Source organism: Xiphophorus couchianus, chromosome 16 (assembly GCF_001444195.1).
Source record: "Xiphophorus couchianus chromosome 16, X_couchianus-1.0, whole genome shotgun sequence".
NCBI lineage: Eukaryota > Metazoa > Chordata > Actinopteri > Cyprinodontiformes > Poeciliidae > Xiphophorus > Xiphophorus couchianus.
Window position 1 is genome coordinate 8,956,798 of NC_040243.1, and position 19,603 is coordinate 8,976,400.

At 40.0% G+C, this 19,603-nt stretch overlaps 1 protein-coding gene across 14 annotated transcripts; it reads left to right on the forward strand.

Moving 5' to 3' along the window:
* The first annotated feature begins 1,922 nt into the window (after window positions 1–1,922).
* elavl3 (ELAV like neuron-specific RNA binding protein 3) lies at window positions 1,923–19,231 on the forward strand. 14 transcript variants are annotated; one of them, XM_028042444.1, is made up of 8 exons: window positions 1,924–2,492; window positions 8,796–9,015; window positions 9,102–9,205; window positions 11,630–11,783; window positions 11,877–12,105; window positions 12,531–12,584; window positions 13,056–13,094; window positions 13,822–19,231. In XM_028042444.1, exons 1-8 carry the CDS (start codon window positions 2,484–2,486, stop codon window positions 14,168–14,170), a joined length of 1,158 nt encoding a protein of 385 aa, XP_027898245.1. In that variant the 5' UTR covers window positions 1,924–2,483; the 3' UTR covers window positions 14,171–19,231. The 14 variants fall into 14 exon arrangements, with proteins under 14 accessions (XP_027898249.1, XP_027898245.1, XP_027898251.1 ...); XM_028042447.1 differs by having other exon boundaries at window positions 1,925–2,492; window positions 13,843–19,231; XM_028042445.1 differs by having other exon boundaries at window positions 1,926–2,492; window positions 8,799–9,015.
* Window positions 19,232–19,603: the final 372 nt, after the last annotated feature.

Consider the following 19,603-nt stretch of genomic DNA (forward strand, 5'->3'; position numbering starts at 1 on the left):
CATGCTACAAACAGGGGCTTTAATGAGAGGCCACAATTAAGCCCATTTATTCACATTAAGTGTGAACTGTAAGTGGAACTGCAGTCAGTTGACAGACCTGGTTGCTTTTGTGTGACAAGAGCCGCTTTCATTCAGCTCACAAAAAGGGAAAAAACACAAGCACCTAATGAGTGAATCTCTCCATCTCCTCACCGACAGCCAAGGATGCTGACAAGAACCACACACACACATACACACATGCACACAAGGGCACATACGTGTGTGCTTCCACACATGGACAACACACTTGTCCTCCCTCGCTAGCAAACTGACTCAAGGGCTCCAACGCATCCAAGGCTGAGTTGAGTCACTGCTTGTCAGAGAACGGTGGGGGCGGGGTTAAGACAGACTGACAGTGGGGCTCCATCTCTATCCTCTTATTAACGCTTAACGAGTGCTTTCCTCATGCAATATTCATCTTCACTAATATCATCCAAGCTCTGAGCCAAGCTTGCTACTTATGTAAGGCAATTATGTAAAATATCAGACAGAGCCTATGTTCAGAAGCTTGCTGGAAAAGAGCTGCAGGACAGTAAAATAGATGGACAGGCAGGAAAACCTTTGGAGGCCTGGACTGCGAGTTACTTGATTTCTCGCTCTTTATACACCAATATGGATCCTGGGATCAATTGAGGGCAAGTGGCCAGCATCAATAATGCAAACAATTTTCTTTTTACATTATTCTTCAAACCGAGAGACATCTGAGGATTCCTCAAGGTCACCTAAGAAGAGGAGAGGAAAGGGAAGACCTCAGCAGCCCTGTTCACGCCATCAAAATTGATAGATTGTACAAAATCAGTTCTGTAACGACAAAAAAAGGAAGATATCTCTCACTTCCTTACAGGAATGGAAGCTCTAAATGCACGCACAAATAAACAAACCTGCAGTAATTTATGCACACTTGCACCTCGCAACCCCCCGGGTCAAGGCCCTGTGGGGGTCTGCGCAAAAAATAGGTCATTTGTCACACATGATGTCCCGGGGCAGGGGATACATTATAGATGAGTCCAAACAGCATGTCTCAGCGAGCACTTACCATACAGTCAGGCACATGGGAGGGAGCAGCAGGAGGTGTGCAGAGAGAGGAAAAGAGAGAGAGACAGAGAGAGAGAAGGACAGAGAGAGAGAAGGGGCTGGGAACTCCTCTATGAGGGGACACTTTGAGAGTAATGCAAGTAGGGAAGCAAAAAAAATAATAAAATAAAATCACTGCTAATGTCTTTCTGTTAGAAAAGAGCCTTAGGATAACGGATCATTTGGCTTAACTGGATAAAAGCTAGATATGTAGCCCTTTTCTCAACCTTTTTTGCTGTGTGGACAGTAATTAATTCAGGGGGTCTAATTCGGTATTCCCATGTCTGCACCTGACCCAGTGGCTAACCATCTGCGTTGCACGGGGAGAGGCCCAGAAATCGTCCACTCCTTGTTGTAGTAATGTAGTAAGGATGCAGCGCTTTGTCTCTGGCCACCACTCAAACCCAATTATTGCATATTTCTGCCTCTTTCTCCTCCACTGCTGTCTGTGTAGTTATCAGCTAAGAATGAGCACTTGTGAATTGCTTTTATCTTGCCTGTTTGGGTGGAGATGTTTGCTGTCGTGTCATTAAGGCCCAAATGAAGACTGATACATAAAGGAAGGAGCTGTGCCAACGCGAGACTAAGTGCGAAATGTGCTGAAGGAGAAAGAAAGAAGAAAGTCCACTGCCTTTTGCTGCACCCATCTGTTCTGAAAGTGCAGGTGGAGTCCTATTCACTGCGCTCTGCATGTGTGTGTAGAGAGAGAGGGGGGTGCTTGGGAGGGAGGGAAGGAAGGGCAGCAAGAAGGAGGGAGTGGAGAGAAGGAAGAGGGGAAAGAGGGGGAGGACTCTTGGTGATCTCTCCTGAAGGGGATAATGGGAGAGGAGCGCATTGCAATGGCTGCCATGTAGTACCCTCCCTGCACAATTAGCCAATCAGCAGCGCGCTCTGCAAGCCAGGAGGACGCATAAAAGAAGAACATTGCAGCAGAGGCATAGAAGGAGACTGCGAGAGGAGCAAGGAATTACACATACACACATACACACACATAAAAAGCAGCAAAACCAGAACACCCTCCCCTGGACACACCCTGCTGAGGATCACTGTTTCTCTTTTTTTTCCTGAACCATCGCCCACGCCACACGGAGAGAAGCTTTCTCCATCATCATCCTCCAGAAGAAAACTCCCTTTTTTTCCCTCATTTTCATCCTGTAGAGGACACCAACAATTTCGCAGAGCTGAGATCCTTTGGCGAAGACTGTATTTTTTTCCTTTTTTTCTTTTTTTTTCTTTTACTTTTTGCTCCTAATTGTACATAAAGGCCATATAATAATATAAAGGCCCAAGAGCGCAGAGAGAGAGAGAGAGACTTCCGCTTCAAGACCTGTGAAAAGAAGGACCTAGATTTCTTTCATTGTACGTCAAGAATGGTTACTGTACGTATGCCTCTATTTTTCTTATTTTAGAGAAAGGGGGGCGGGGGCGATGTTGCATCATTGGATCTTTTTGTGTAGTATTTGTTTTGGATGCGCACATGTGATGCAGCCATTGATAAATCAATTCAACACGAATTCTCTCGTTTATTTTCCACAACTCGGTCTCGTTTTCAGCAGCGCTCGCCGCTTGTGTCCACATGCCGACACACAGAGGAGCTTTGGGGTTGTCGTTTCTGTCCAGTTCACCATGCCGTATCATTCTGATGAGATTAACGATCGATACGGGCATTTAGCAGTCTCACGCTGTGTGATGCGCCACACCGGCCGAGCTCCAGCCTACAGACAGCCTCGGCGTTGGAGGAAAACATTATCCTGCCATTTTAGATAGCTCTGGCTTTTTTTAATTATTATTTTTCTTTTACAGTGTACGCTCACATCCCAAGCGTCGCGTTTATGCGTTTACTTAACTGTCAAGAGTTTGCTTTGCATTCGACATTGTGCGTGATAGTAGTGATGGAGACGGGGGGGGGGGGGGGAACGCAAGGATGCTCCGAGTTCAGAGGAGGAGGGGGGCGGGGGCCTTTCTTTGCCTGGTGCTGCACAAGGATGCTGGAGACGGGTTTGTGAGACAAAACATGATGCCTCGGAGGCTGAGGGCCCATCCAACAAGGCGAAGGAGGGAGGGGAAAAGGGTCGAGTCACTCTGAGATAGAGGGGGGTGGGGTTGAGGAGAAGAAGATTACGCATCCGTTGGTTCGCTTTGAATCAGACAAAGTCCAAAATTCCTCAGGGTTCTCGTAGCGATGCAACCGAGTAAATGGGCTGGAAACCTCCGAGGCTGTGACGGCACCACTAAGGCCGCGCCCGGACAGCACCATTTTTTTTTCTTTTTTAAAATATATATATATATATACATGTATATATATATATATATATAAAGCGCATTTCTCCAAGAACTATAGCGCTGCACACACAACAAGATGGCCATGTCTGTGCTGCGCTTATCGGATGAAAGGAGATGCGCTGATAAATTAGCCTGGTTGTGTGCGCCGACTGGCTGGATTGGGCGTGTCTCTGTTGTACCGGAGCATCAAACGAAGGCCTTGAAGCCTTAAACGACCTTTTCCGCTTTGCCTCTTGACATGATCCGGGGCTGAATGCACGAGGCTTATGTATGCAGACCGTTGAAGATTAAAACCATTTACATAGAATTAGAACAACGAATAGCAATAAAGAGTAAATTTAGTCGGAGCACTGAAACAAAAAACGTGTGTAAAAAAAAAAGGATCAAAATAATTGAATAGCATGAGTCATATTTTACTTGTATAAAAAAGCCTAGACAGTTTATTAGATGACTAATTTTAGTACACAAAATAAATAATTCACAACATAAAGGAAGCACGCGTAAGACCCGGAACACACACACACACACACACACACACACACACACACACACACACACTCATAAACGAGTATTCTTACTCGATAAATTGTCTTTATATTAAACGATTCTTACATTTTCTCTTTGTTTGAGCCCCGTTGTTACTTCCAGTCCTATTTTATATATATATAGTGGCAGCATCTCTCCTCCACATGGTCCGCAGCCCCCCGTGCGTGTACCGCAGTGCCAAGCAAATAAAAGCGTTGAGTCAGACAACCTTTCCAAAGCACTTACACAATTCAAGGACAAGGACAGGCGAGGCCATCACTGTAAAGCGTTTCTTTGGTCTTATAAGGTAAAAACTTCTCGCCCCATTCACTGGGCCTACATGGAGTAAAATACTGAAGATGTGAATCCTTTTTAATTATTTTTTTATTTTTATTTATTTCTTTTTTTATTCGGTTTTATAGGTGAGATCAAATAATGCAGAGTGAAAATATCAAAAAAGCGATAAATGCGATTATATAAGCAGAAATATCCTTCTTCTAGGTCGGCATGTATTTACATATAAAAATGAATGACCTTTGTTCGTGTATTTTTCATTCTATATTTGTTTTAAGCGTTTTAAACCCTTTGATAAACAGCATTTATTTTACCATAGCGAATCTATTTTTATTCATTATATTAATGCATTGTAAAAGAAGAGAACTATTTTATTGTAGCACAATTAAATATAAGACTCTCAAATAAAAAAAATACAAACATTATATACTATATAGACTAAACATGCTTTTCCCATTGAGGATATTTGACATTTCTTTGGGTTTTTGACTTGGAGATGGCAACTGTAACGATCATTGTTCCCGGAGAGTCCTGCAGCCTCTGGCCTTGACACAAAGCGCCACTGTTTACATTAATATTCATAGTGCTGCCATAGCCCTCTGCGAGAGGGAGAAGAGGAGGAACGGGTGGCTCTTTTGTTTGGTCGTTTCAATACGTTTATTCAGCAAATAGGCGCTCTGGTTTATGAATGCCAGCAGAGCTCACCAGTCCTTTGATTTAAAGCAGGCGATGCACCGCAGAAACAGAGAAATCAGTCGATCCTTTACATTGTTTGAATAGGTTTGAAATATTCTTTTTACGGATCGGTGCTTAGAGATTTGAAATGAATAAAAATTTTTTTTTAAAAAGTCGATTTTCCTTTGGTCGTTTCACGGCCATCTGTGTCTTCAAAAGAGCCTGTCCGAAAGCCACTCCCTTTTCAGCACGCTGGATAGCGCCCCGCATGATCCAAGGACTTGTGAGACAGATTTGTGTCCTGCAGCCTTTGACGCTGTCTGCTGTCATCTTATCAAAGCGGTCCATAACACCCAGGGATCTTTGCGATCTTTGAGAAATCTTTTATTTTGTCATCTGACTGTGTGGAGTCTCTGTTCGTGGCTGACAAGAGCTGTGACTCCGGTCGTCCTGTTGTGTTACATCTGCCACCATGATCCCTTAAGCTGCAGAGAATGTGGCTAATGCCCTTTGTTTGGGATAATCCTGTAATCTGTGTTATTTAGAAGGCTCATTTACACTTTACACTAGGATTCGGTTTTAGATTATGTCTTGCACACCTAAAATAATTTGTATACAAAGAAGAAGAGACTGCTGCTTAGGTTATGTTTTGATGAAACAAAATGGTTGGTCTAAATTATTTCCTAATGCTATATTATACACGTATTTTCTACTTCAGTCAGTTATTATATATGTTGACCTTAAGATAGCTAATGCTACAAGAAAATGTACATCTAGTTCCTATGGAAATAAACACTAAAATCACATCATTTCATTGTAACACCCAATTTAAACTGCAACATCCAAACTTTGCGAGACACATGCAATTCCTCTGTATTATACAGCCCCAAGTGCTCCAATGTATTTGGAGCAGAAATTATTTGAATGCATCAGAGGACAGAGATCACAAGACATACATTTACATTAAGTCTTGCAACGCTTCTTTGTTTTGTAATTTAATTGTGCACAGTGTAGGTGGTGTGTGTTTGGCCAAGGGAGGCAGGGCCTCTTGTTTGCGTGCATATCTGTGTTCATGTGTTTGGTGGTGGAGGCTGAGCTCTTGTTGCGTGCCAGTCTGGGACCGTGTGTGGGCGAAGCTGATGCACTCCATTAAATATTAAGGGAGGTCTCACAGAACCCCTAAAATAGAAATAAAAACAACAGGCAGCGGGGGTCCCAACGTGATGATAACAGCTGTGGTGTGTTGGAGACTTAAAATCAGGAATTATTTATCACGTTTTGTCCTTATCAGAGAGAAATAAAAAGTGAGCAGCAATGTATCTAAGAAATTGTTGGTGATCTTGTTTATTTTCTCGTTCAATATGTCAGAATTTATGATTGCACTACATGCCTACTAACATTAATTTAGCAATTCATGATTTTATTTGCCTTTGAAGCAGGTTACTCCAAAGCTTTTGTTAGAATTATATACCATCTGCAATTAAAGCATAAATCTTTTAAATTTATTCTTGTGTTCATGCTATAGCCGTTGTTATTAAATGCTACTTTTAATTTATCTATTTATTTTGCTGCTTGTGTGTCTGACAGGCACCGTGGATTTATGAATTATATAACCTCACACTGTTTGCTGGAAATGCTTACTCTGCCTCTCTGAGGTTTTCCAGTTGGAGAGTCAAATTTGCCCTGAAAATGTCTTTTCCCCCCTCTTTGTTTTATACAGCTTTTGCTATTACTTGGACAAATTTTTGCTTATTCTACTTCTGCTACCCCACAAAGTAATGCACTACTACTAGCATGAAAACAACAAAACAGTGTGTTTCCTTATAAATAATTAACAGGAGTCATATAATTTTAGGTATCTTTTTAGCTTCATCTCAAAATCTTTACATGACAGGCTGTTGTTCTATTTGCTGTTCAACCTTTGTAAATGAAGGTGCATTTGATGTATTTTAGTTTTTACACTGTCTAAACTGTCCCCATGCTGCTCTTTGTTTCTACAAAGACACACACATTATCAGCATATGTACGACATACATTTAACCTGTGTGTCTGCTGCTAACAAGCTCAGACAAACAAACAGTTAAGTAAGGAAGTCTGTCAGCCGTTAGAAACACTGTCGTCTTTGAGGGGCTGTAACCAGGGCAACCTGTATCAAGGTGAGTCTCAAAACAAGGCAGATGGATGCTGAGATTAGGTAAAAATGAGTTTATTAGAAAAACCCATCAAACTTAACAAAAAACAAAACAGGAATTTGTTAAATTTTAGTACTTTATTAATTCCATACAGAGGGTGTGGAAACAGAAACAATAAAAGTAACAAAATGACAATCTGGAATAGAATATCAAGATAACTTTAATGAAGTCAATGAGGCACTCATAAGTCGTGAGTAACATGGTCTGTAAAAAATACATTTAAATTACATTTGCAGTATTTCTCCATCAAATTGGTCTTTCTTAGAATAACATTAGGGAATAATTTGTGGAAGTTGATAATTAACTCCTTTTATTGTTTGGTAGAATATTTTAATTCCCCATGAGATTCAGCGAGGGCTTATTTATCCCCTTTACCATAAACAAACAATAACAAATTAACAAGCTGCAACAAGTCAAATACAGAGTTTGAGGTAACTGCTTACAAAACAACCCAACAAGCATTAATATTTACTCAGATTGCATAATTGCGAGGAAGAATGGTACAAAAATGCAATAAATAAAAAAAATATATAAATATATATATACCTTTGGATGACGTAACAGGTGTACTAACAAAGTCATAAAAATACTCCGTGATCAATAACTTTTTTAAAATAAAAAAAATAGGCAACTAAAAACTAACAACTAATTGTATCAAAATCTAGACTTACATGTAAGGCATGAGTGTAGACCTACACTAGTGTTTAAATGTAAAAAATCAAACAACAAAACAAATAGTTTTAAATCAGCAGTAAATACAAATACATTAAAAAAATGAAAATAACTGGTGAGCTTTAAGCTGTAATAGAAAAATCTCTTCAACATTTTGCCTTTTTATTCTCTAATTTTTCCCTTTTTTCATTTTTTTGTAAAAGTCTGCTTTTTTCCTGAATAATAATAAAGTACAGTTCAATTCAGTGTTATTAAACTCGGTATGAATAAACACACACACACACACACACACACACACATCCCTACACATACACACAAACATTTGCTGTGACTGTCTATGATATAATATACTATAATATTGATCTGGTCTCAAAGAGCTTGGTGCCGAGGGGGAGGAACTGGAGCAGGAAGTCTGTCTTTGTTGCCATTTTCTGGTATTCTGCATGGCTCTAATTAGGTGCATCAAAGCAACACAAAATACTCCACTATACACCATCTCTATGCTCACTTAGAAATTGGGAAATTAAAGGCCACAGAGTCCAAAGACAAAAACTGTTTAAAAAAAAAAGAAAGTATTTTAGCTAACCATGATATGCATTATTTATTGGAGCGCTAAATCCCTCCGACAGTTCCCTTGGTTTTGTGCCAGTCTGGTAGCCACCATTCTGACCTCCGTCCCTGTGTAATGATGTAATGATGTTTGACCCTGGAAGAGTAGAGGGGGGATGGGAGGAGTAAGGAAAAGGGACTGTGACATCTGCAGGACCAGAGGCAGGGAGAAGGAGAGCTGGAAAGATGGAGCAGAAGGGGGAAGGGAGGATGATAAATCAGACCTTGTCCACCTCCATTTTAGCAGCGCTGATTCTTGACCTGCACTTGTGATGCTTAGAGAGTGAGCCGCCTCTGTGTGCTGTGCTATGCACAGCCTCTATTAGCATATGTATCACTGTAAGTTAAATAATGGATTCGAAGCATGTTTAAAAGTTTACTTTTGTCGAGTCTCTTTGTGAATAATGAATCTAATTGCACCCTCTTCCTCAGCAGATAATCAGCACCATGGAAACGCAGGTGTCCAACGGTCCAAGCGGAACCAGTCTGCCCAACGGCCCAGTCATCAGCACAAATGGCTCCACAGATGACAGCAAAACCAACTTGATCGTCAACTATCTGCCTCAGAACATGACCCAGGAAGAATTCAAAAGTTTGTTTGGGAGCATTGGAGAGATCGAATCCTGCAAGCTAGTCAGAGATAAGATAACAGGTACAAAATTGACATGAGCTGAAAAAGTCACTCCAACTGGTTTTGAAAAAGCTCAACATTCCCTGTCATTCTGTCTTTTCCTGCAGGTCAGAGTTTGGGATATGGTTTTGTAAACTATGTGGATCCAAATGACGCAGACAAGGCTATCAACACACTAAATGGTCTCAAATTGCAGACTAAAACAATCAAGGTGGGCAAAACTCTATGCTTTGGGAAAATAATCACTTCAAATTCATTTTGGATTCTTGACAACATTCCAGACAAAAAAAAGGAAGGAAGTGGAGATTTTGTCAAGGGGGTTGGTGAAAGAGGTGGCAACGGATGTCAAAGCAGGAGGGGAGCAAATACAGGGGCTCAAAAGGGGGTTGAGGAGGCAGAAGGGAGTGGTAGCATGAACAAAAGAAGAATGAGAAAGGGTGAAAGGAGAGGGAGAGAGTGGAGGTCAGAAATTAAGGGGCGGACAACATGCGGAGGGTTTTTGTGATGGAAATGCAATTAGGCAGTCTGACTGTGGCACACATGGGTCAGTGCAGGTTAGCCCATCTGTCTTCAATCTAGGCTAATTAGGGGGCTTCTTTGTCCCAAAATCAGATGACGGACAGAGAGGTGGTGGGGAGTAGGGGGGGATCAAATTATTAATCTCTAATTTCATCCAATCTCAAACTTGATCGAAGTGGCCCAAAGACAAACTGCAGGATCTACATCAGTGGAGAGCAGATGCTCTGACTCAACAATGAACTTTAGATAAAGTCATAGATAAACATACAGTAAGGAAATATCTAAGCAAAAAGCCAGTTATTATCACAGTGACCATAAAGATAATTTTTAAGAAGGAAAATGTCCACTCTTAGATATAAAACACAGTAGCTGGTATTCCAATCTTCTCCCGATTTTACAGAAAGCTTCAAAGAAAAGATCAAGGTGTGGGGGAAAGTGGGTGGAGGGGGGGGGAAATGATGGAGGGGTCGAGAGCAGAATGCCAATGACGGGATTAGAGGCCATATGGGCTTGAGGCACCATCTGTACTGTGGGAGCGTCAGCGAGAGGGTTAATTGTAGGGCAGCCTCTGCTCCCTGAACAGAGCAGCTCCCCCCGCGCCTCGTCCAGAACACCCTAATCACCACGCAGCACAACCCTCCTGCTCGCACAGTCCCTCTGTGGACACAATAGATGCTGGTCCATTGTGCTGATTTATGAAATCAAAGCACCTGTATTCATCTGAAAGATAACATATTGACCAATTAACTAGCACTGAATAGTGTTAATAGTAAAACATGAGTGCAAAATGACTGTATGACTTTCATAGACGTCTGTAGATGTATCTCCCAACGTATATTTATAAGTTGGGAGAACTCTTTCCAGCCTTAAGGTGCATTCTCACTGTTTGCTTGGTTGGAGCGTTTCGCCCCCCCTGGAGAATAGCAACAAAGAAAGGAGGCAGGACAGAGGGAGAACGGCTCAGCCTATCTCCAACAACACTCACAGTGTCTCTCCATCACACACAAACACACCACTCCTAACAAAGCACTGGAGTGGACTATCTGTCACTCAACTGTTCATGTTTCCATAAACAGAATTTAAAAAAAAGAGACAACAAGAGGTCAGCCTCTTACACAATCACTTAGATATTATTTTTTCATATCAGAAAACAGGCCACTGAAATAAGACTGAGAAGAACAGCCATGTGGGATACGAACAGATGCATCAAAAATGACGCTGTACTAATTAACTCACAGGAGAATTTGGGAAACTATATTGACTGAAGCCGATGTTTTTCAGTGCAAAGCAAAGAAGTCCCATGTGATTGTTAAGCAATGATTGGATTCAGCTGCAGTAATGGTTACGCAGCTGTTAAATAGTGTGTCTGTGATGAATCTGAAAGTCATGTTTTAAGGTAAATAAAGACACAACTTGGTCTGTAGAGAAGAGCAAGAATACGTGGGATTCTTACTTCAAACTACCATTTACATTGCAATTTAAAGGTTATTTACAGTAATTAACATGAATATTCGCACTCCTTGAACTTTGTAATATTATTAAAGCAAACTGCAACAAATGTTTGAGGTCTTCTATGGGATGGCCAACACTAAGTTCAGCATTTTTGTGAAAGTGAAAGGAAGGTTGGGCATACCGACATGTGTAACAACATTTTCTGTTTGTAAGATAAGAGTAAAACTGAACTTTGTGGCCAACAAGTGCAATGTTAGTTGTAGAGGAAAACTAACTCTCTAAACAATGAAGCATAGTGGTGGGAGCATGATGCTGTGGGGATGATGCTGTGGGTTAGATGGACAAAGGTTCACCTACCTTCAGGAGCAGCCAGAACTACGATTGACAGATTTACATCAAAGCATATTCACGTGTTAAAATTGTTCCGTCAAAGTTCAAACCTAAATTTATTTACATAATCCATTTGGTCTACTGTAAATAAAATAATTTTGTGAGTAATATGTATTTTTTTCCTTCCACTTCACATTGTTTCAGTACCTTGTGTTCGGCCTGTTGGTCCAAATTCCAATTAAATAAATCAAACTGTCTAAAAGTATTCAAGATGTGTGAATACTTTTACAAGGAACTGTATCTGTGATTCAACAGATCATTCAATCTATTTTAGGTATCATATGCCAGGCCAAGTTCAGCCTCCATCCGTGATGCCAACCTTTATGTGAGCGGACTCCCCAAAACCATGAGCCAGAAAGACATGGAGCAGCTGTTCTCCCAGTATGGTCGCATCATCACGTCCCGCATCCTTGTGGACCAAGTTACAGGTAAGGCCTTTTAATAAAACTGATCACCTCAAGCCAAGCAGACACACCAACACCAAGGTAGTCACGCCAATCCTCTGTATTTTGTTTTCGGAGCAGGCATATCACGGGGAGTGGGCTTCATCCGGTTTGACAAGCGAAATGAAGCAGAGGAGGCCATCAAAGGACTGAATGGGCAGAAGCCTTTGGGTGCCGCTGAGCCAATCACAGTCAAGTTTGCCAACAACCCAAGCCAGAAAACAGGCCAGGCCTTACTGACTCAGCTGTACCAAACTGCTGCCCGTCGCTACACGGGACCCCTGCACCACCAGACTCAACGTTTCAGGTATTGAACCGTCACCAACCCCGCCCTGAACTCCACCCCACCCCAAAATAAGTACCTCATTTATCGTTCTATTGTTGCTTTAAAAAAAATTTCATTTCAACAGCAAGTTTTTGAGCTCAATTAAAAGTGAGTCATTGTAAAGTTGAAAGAGATGGAAGATCTTTACAGTTTCTTTATTTTTATGCATCACCTGTACCACAAAATGGCTAAGAGATGAAGCTGGAGTTTGTAATCGTCAGTGAAAATATGCAAAAATTAAGACATGTAAACTGTTTAAAGAAAACAAAATCCTTTTGATTATAAAAGCTATAATTAATTTTCTCCTTTAGGTAACTATTTCTTATTTGGAAACATGGTATTTTTTCCTCTTCTTTCTCCCTCTCCTCCTCCTCACACCTTTTCTCTGACTTTCTTTTAAACTGCAGTGTGATCCCTTCACTTGGAAAGGGACCAGATCCAAATAGCAGCTCAAACACAATGTAAGAAACTAGATTTTTCCAAGTACAAATAGAATCAAGTTAAATACATTATGGTTTGCATACTGCTTATAAGTCATAGACCTTGCAAAAAAAAAAAATCAAAACTACCGGGTAAGGTTGTATTTATGTGGATAATTGTGCTAAATGACAAAAAGCAAAAGGAATCGCTCAAAATAAAAGCATTGTGGGATCTTTCCTTCTTTTGTCACTAGATGCAAATTTGCCTATGTTTATACATTAAAGCTAATAAAAGATATTGTAAATTATAAATAATAATAAATACCAGCAGGACTATGTCACATCATAGATTTGTTGCTGGATGATATGAGACTGCGTTGAAGTGAAGGATGCCCTCTGCAGGCCAGCTGATGAAGACGCAACACATTAACCATAAAAAGCCCACCACTCCCATTCCTTGTAGATCTCATAACTAACCTCTGCATCCCCTTCACTCTCCTTCTTGCGTTGCAGACTCGACAATTTACTAAACGCCAGCTACGGAGTCAAGAGGTAAATGCCAAAAGGTGTCCTTTCAAAAGCATTCATGCCAAAATAAAACCTTCAAACAAAGTGCCCGGAATACCACATGCTGCTTTAATCTCAAAAGAAGTTTTATATGGCCATAATTCTTAATGCCCACAGCCCATTTATCCATTCTACCGAATAAGCACTATCTGTAGCTTTCTAACAGCGGGGTATTCTGGCATGGCTTTGTTTAACCTTTTCGTTCCTTTTGTTTATTTGAATCAATATGAATAATTTCTATGTATTTATTTCTGAACTAACATTGTTGGTTTCAGTTGCTTTAATGTCCCCTTTTTTTCACCAGCATGGACATACCAGATTCCGTTTGCGTCTCTTCTGTTTGCTCCAGTTTTTTGTATGATTTGATTCCAGTTTGCTTTTCATCCCTCTCTAGGTTTCTGTGTTTTGTTCAATGCTGTGATTTCAGTTGAACATCGTGATCCATGTGTTTTAATTCTTCCAGAGGCTCTGGTCAGCAGAGGAAAAAATAAATGCACATTGTGTGGGTGTCTTGTCTCAGGGCACGCAGTGTCATTATGTATAAAAGCAGGCAGTTTGGAGCCACTGTGGTGCCCACACATATTTATCCACTTACTGTACAGCAGAGAGAGGATGGAGATGGGGATCCTCAAATGTGACAGATACCTAGCTATTAGAAGATAATGTAAAGCAATGAATGCTATGTGGAACTTCAGAATGACACCCATGGTAGTTCTCCTCCTCTCTTTCCCAGATTCTCCCCCATCACCATTGACAGCATGACCAGTCTGGCCGGTGTCAACCTAACCGGTCCCACCGGAGCCGGCTGGTGCATCTTTGTCTACAACCTGTCGCCCGAGGCGGACGAGAGCGTCCTGTGGCAGCTCTTTGGGCCTTTCGGCGCTGTCACCAATGTCAAAGTCATCCGTGACTTCACCACCAACAAATGCAAGGGCTTCGGCTTCGTCACGATGACCAACTACGACGAAGCCGCCATGGCTATCGCCAGTCTAAATGGCTACCGCCTGGGCGATCGCGTGCTGCAGGTTTCCTTCAAAACCAGCAAGCAGCACAAGGCCTGAAGCAGACGCTGCCGGTGTCAGCTGGTTGAATCTGCAGGGGGTCCTACCTGAGCCTCCCTGCGTCATCACTCTACATGGGCCTGGACTGAGTCTCTCTGTCTTTCTCTCTCTGACATGCTCGCACACAAACTCATACACACACACACACACACACGTGCAGAGGCACAGAACACATGCCCACACAAAGCATACAGACATTCTCAAGCGTAGATAAGTCAGAGTTTCAAACAAACACACTAGTGGAGTTCTTTCTTTTCTCTTTACACAACTTGCTAGTCTTTCCCTGTATTTGCCTGGATTGAATTAGAAAGGGGTGCATAGCTGGTGGGGGCTTTCTGAAAGGGAGGGGGGGAAGGGGGAAGAGCTTTCTATTTAGGAGACAGTCTAACGAATGTGACAGAGAATGTGTACTGAGTGCTTTGATTGAATTCAGGCAAATAATGACAACTGATGAACAAAATTATCAAAAAAAAAAAAAAAATGTGCAATTTACCTAAACTCTTACCCCACCATCTCTCCCATTATCCTGCTGGAGGGGATGTAGTCACTTTTTTTACACTTGGGCATTTTGAATCAGTGATTTTTTTAGATCAAAGAAAATGAAACTAAAAACAGTGTTCTCTTATATACGTCTATTAAAATATTACTATATATTCAATATTTAAGGTGGTTATAATAGCCGAGTATGTAAGCATTTTCTAGAAACTTTGACTACTGTTTCCTGACCTGCATTAGGTGGTGCCTCGCTTTAAGGCATTTTTCTCTTATATATCAGAGCTTGTCAGCTCAGACCCAACATGATTTAGCTCAACGGTCAATGAAAAGAGCAGTTCAAAGGCCATCACTTCTATCCACACAGACTCACGAGAAATATCACAATAGAACAGTTAACGTATCACAAAAAACACAGTTCAGTAATAGGAAGATTTACACATATTTAGTCCTCTGAAGCTGTTTTTTTTTTCTTTCTTTTTTTCACTTGATCTCATCCACGCGATGGATTGAATTCAGGCAGACCGTCTGTGAACTTAGAGCAGAGCAGCAGCGCTCCCATGGTGACGACGTTCATTAGTAATTCTCTGCTGGGCGAGAGAGTGATGAGTGTGAGGGGAAAAACTGTTTCATCATCACACAGCTGCGACAAAAATACTGGTGTTTTTACACTTTGGCTGACTTGCAAAAGAAGCTTTATTGCATCAAAAGTTGTTTTATTTCTGCAATGCCTTTCTATCAGCCCTTTGCCGTCAGAAAACAATTGCAAAAAGTCACTGACAGGCAGGTTTATTTCAATACAGCTGAATGTTTCTGCTCTTAAAGGGCATAGTTGGAAGAAAAACTTGAATATGTTTGAAATAGTACATCTGTAATAATAAAGGCAGGCCCGCAAAGAAGCAAAAATGTGAAATTCACTAGTATTAGTCCTCAGTTCCTTAAAGATAAATGCTACTTTTCTGTAGATTAAACTGGATCTATAATGTCCAATATTGTGTAGATTTTACTGCTGATAACTGATTGCAGTCATATCTGAACATATATCCATTAAGCAGAAAGATTACTCTCTATTTTACCTTTTTAGTCTGGAAAAAGCTGTACGTTTTTCTTTAAGGCCATTGTTTTCTTCAAAAATCTTCCTGGTAACTTTGAACGTTCAAACATGGCAAAACATCAACCTTCCAAATAAGTATCATAGTTACCTTTTTGATCACAAAGAAAGCATTTAACAAGTTTCTCACGATCAGTTTGGTGCAACAACAAAAATAGCTGGTGATTAAAATATCCCCAGCCCAGAAGCATAGGGATTATTTATGGCACCCTTGATGAAACAATAAGACCCAACCCGTCTAATGGAAGTGTCTGCTGCAGCCCAGATTTTTGATGTACCATGTGGAGAGCGAGTGTCTTTTAATATCAAGACACAGGCGCATGATGATACGTTAAATAAGGTCAGCTATCCAAGTCATTTTTGTTTTTCTAAGTGACGCTGTGTTAGCCAAAGAGGACAGTCTCTTTGAAAAGGATTACATTAGAGATAATCTATTTTTATACATACAAAGGAACAAGACCTTGTGCTGAATTTTTACAGATTCTTAAGCTTGGAAAAAATTGGGACATTGCGTGGCTTCGTTTGAAACCCTCTGATCTTCACAGACAAAGAGGGAAGAAGCAGCGTGGTGTATGGGTGGGGATTTGGGGAAGGGGTGAAGGACAGCATATCTCACACAAACTTAACCGCATCTGGAGAAAAACAAACCCGGCAAATGCGAATCAAACCCAAACGAAGACACATTTCGACAGCCAGGGTATAACCTGACAGACACATCTGTATTTTAGAGTGTTCAGACACACTCAGCATCTCTAGTCTTGAAATTTTGTACAGTGTTGCTTCAAAAATGGAAGTTCTTTGACCTGAAAATCCCAGACAGAGCTGCAGTGAGACTGGCTCTCTGCCCAGCTGTAAAACCGAAGAAGCTGCTTGCAGATTGATAATAAAAAAGATTCAAAAAGTGCTGGTGATTCACACAGAAAATCCTTACGATGAGATAGATTTGAGTTTTGCCAAAGAATTGCTTTGCAAGTCAGTACTAAGAAGGACAAACTAACTATAATATCCCCTTCATAATTGCTGTAAAAATCTATGTTATTTGTTGAGCAAGGACCCTCGAAAATTTGAGTTAGAATTACTTTTGAGCATATATTGTAAGTTGCGCATATCGATTTCCATTTCTGAATTAAAAAAAAAAAACACCATACCAAATGCTAAAATCAACTACATTTGCACACCTATCATGCAGTATAAAAAAGGCATATATATATAAAAAAGGGATGACTCAACTCACCATGTGACCGAGGCAAAAAACAAAATGCATCCACATATTTCCCCTGACATTCAAATCACCCGTTTCATCGTTATCTTTTAATATATTGCCAATACTTTTTGCTGACATTTTTTTTTGATCTGACTCATACTGTTTCTCCCCCGCAAATGCTGATTGCTGTCGTCCACAGCTAATCACAGAAAGGTCTAATCTAGCTCATTTGGTTCTTGCAAGTGATAGCACAGCCAGTTTGAGCATGTGGTGAGCCCAGCGACAGACATTATAGCAAGAAAACAGGCCACATTGAACTGCAGCCATGAAAAAGTCCAAATATAACCTCCCACACCCGGTCCGTATGGAGACCTACACCTGATGTACGGCAGAGAGCCGAGGACCATGGCAGGAAACAGTACTACACTGCTTGAGCAACAACAATAATCATTTTAAAAAGACAAAAAAACTTTCCTATGGAACAGTAAGTGCAATGTGCTTTGTTTTTATATTGACTGAGAACAAATGATATATATTTTTTAAAAAAGAAAAAGAAACGTCACACTGAAAAGGTTTGAGGAATAGCAAAAGGAGCGACTGTTCAGGCGAAAGCGATTAAATCGAACAGACTCGTTACCAAATCAGAAAAATGAGAGAATGAGAGCTCTCATCTCCAAATTGTTACACGATCACTTCCTCAGTCCCTATTTTGTGCTCTGTCCACGCAAGCTCAAACTGCATATTTGGCTGACTTTAGTAGAGCTTTTTTCAATGACTTGGAAAGGAATATCATCTAACAGAACATCAGTTTTAGCCCACGTCAATTTCAAATATCATTTTCCTGTGATTTCTTGATTTCATTTACATATCAGGACTCACTTGTTAACTTAGTGTATTTGTGTTGTTGATGTTGCCATAGAGAACACACATGGGTCGAAGATTACGTTTTGGTTGCATCGATTGGGTACAGTTTGTTATTTTTCTTCCATTTTATTAGTTGCAGTTTTTACAGTGTATGCAGATTTTAGACTTAGTTAGATTTCTTTTGTTTCAATCAAACTGTGTTCAATTGTGTTTGTAAAGTCTGTGGTAGCTTTTGTTGCAACATAAAAATAATTTAAACTGAAAAAATTCAAAATAGCGCCAACAAACTTGTATTATTTGGGCGACTTTAAGCTTGTAGTTTTAACTTATTGTTAACTTAAAAACTATTTATTATGATTATTATTATTGCCTCGTATAAAGTATGTTTTGTGTATATTTATGGTTTATTTCATTATATTTGCAAGTTTAAAAGATTTTAAGTTTGCCAAAATTGTGGTTACACCATTTTGTTTCTTAAAAAGGGGGACAAATAGAAAAACAGCTTTAGAAGTACAATTTGGAAACGTTCTCCATAGTCAAAGAATGCACTGCTATATTTAACTAATTGAAGTGTATAAACATACATGCTGTGTGCTAGATGTTATGCCTTTACTGCCTGTGTTCTGTTTGTCTTGTTAAATGAAAATCTTTTAATTATTTAACCTAATCACAGTCTTGTTTTTTCCAACCACTCTGAGCCCCTGAGAGATGAAGGCGCCCCCCTTTAGTGAGGCTTCGGCTCTCTTCAGGGGGAAAGATTTGTTTGATTTTCTCAAAAGATGCTTTCCTGTTTCGCTGATGGGCTGAATTTATCAAAAATCTATTAAAGCCTCTGAATCTGTCAAATAAACGTATCACTGAGGCCATTTTTTATCAATTTGTGCTATTCAGAGTCACAAACTTAGTCAAGAACTCTGGGGGAAATATCACAGAGCTCCAACAAGCTACAGGAAGGTTTTCTTTGGAGGGTCTAGAGTTGCAAAGGAATGAGTGGTCCTTCTGTTTCTCAACTGTATTTTGTGTCTATTTATTTAGAAGAGGGGACGCAGTAACTTAGTGATGTTTTTCTTACCTTTTCCTGGAATGGTAGAACAAATCAAAAGGTAAAAACGATCAAATAGTTCTGTTGACACCAACGTCAGCAGAAACAAAAAATAAAAAATAAAAAAACTACAAAAAAAAAACCTACAAAATCTCATACTTCCAAACATGACCAAATGAACAATGTCAAATTTAAACAAAGATAAAAAAATAAACCTTTCAGTTTAGACTAGGATATTTATTACTGGGATTTCAGCTGAAGACGCTTGAAGACTTTTTCATGGAATTGTTTAATTATTTGTACTTTACATGCCAGAAAAAAAAAATAAAATGAAAGTTACAAATAAAAGTGTTGCAGGGGTTTTTCTTTTCCATTGTCAGAACAAAAGCAAGAATTTCATTACACCAGCCTGTACTAAGAACACCAATAGGAAGATTATTATTTTTATATGCTTAAAAAACTGAATGAACAAACTATTGATAAAATAAATTATGTGGCTTTGAATCAGTGTTTTTTTAGCACAACTCACTCCTAACTTTTAAAGAGGTTAAAAGAAACATGTTTCATTGCAAATTTTTCTTGATGTTCTTAATGTGGCAAACATATGCTGTAAAAGAGCAATTGTCTGCTTAGAGACTCCAGATTTTTTTTTAAATCTCACTAAGCTTTTTCAGACAAACACATATTAATATCAAACAAAAGAGGACTTGAGTGAAGGCA

Coding starts and splice junctions, on each gene's coding strand:
- elavl3 (XM_028042444.1), top strand. Junction 9,206..11,629: donor TGCAGACTAAAACAATCAAG/GTGGGCAAAACT, acceptor AATCTATTTTAG/GTATCATATGCCAGGCCAAG. Junction 13,095..13,821: donor GCCAGCTACGGAGTCAAGAG/GTAAATGCCAAA, acceptor CACCCATGGTAG/TTCTCCTCCTCTCTTTCCCA.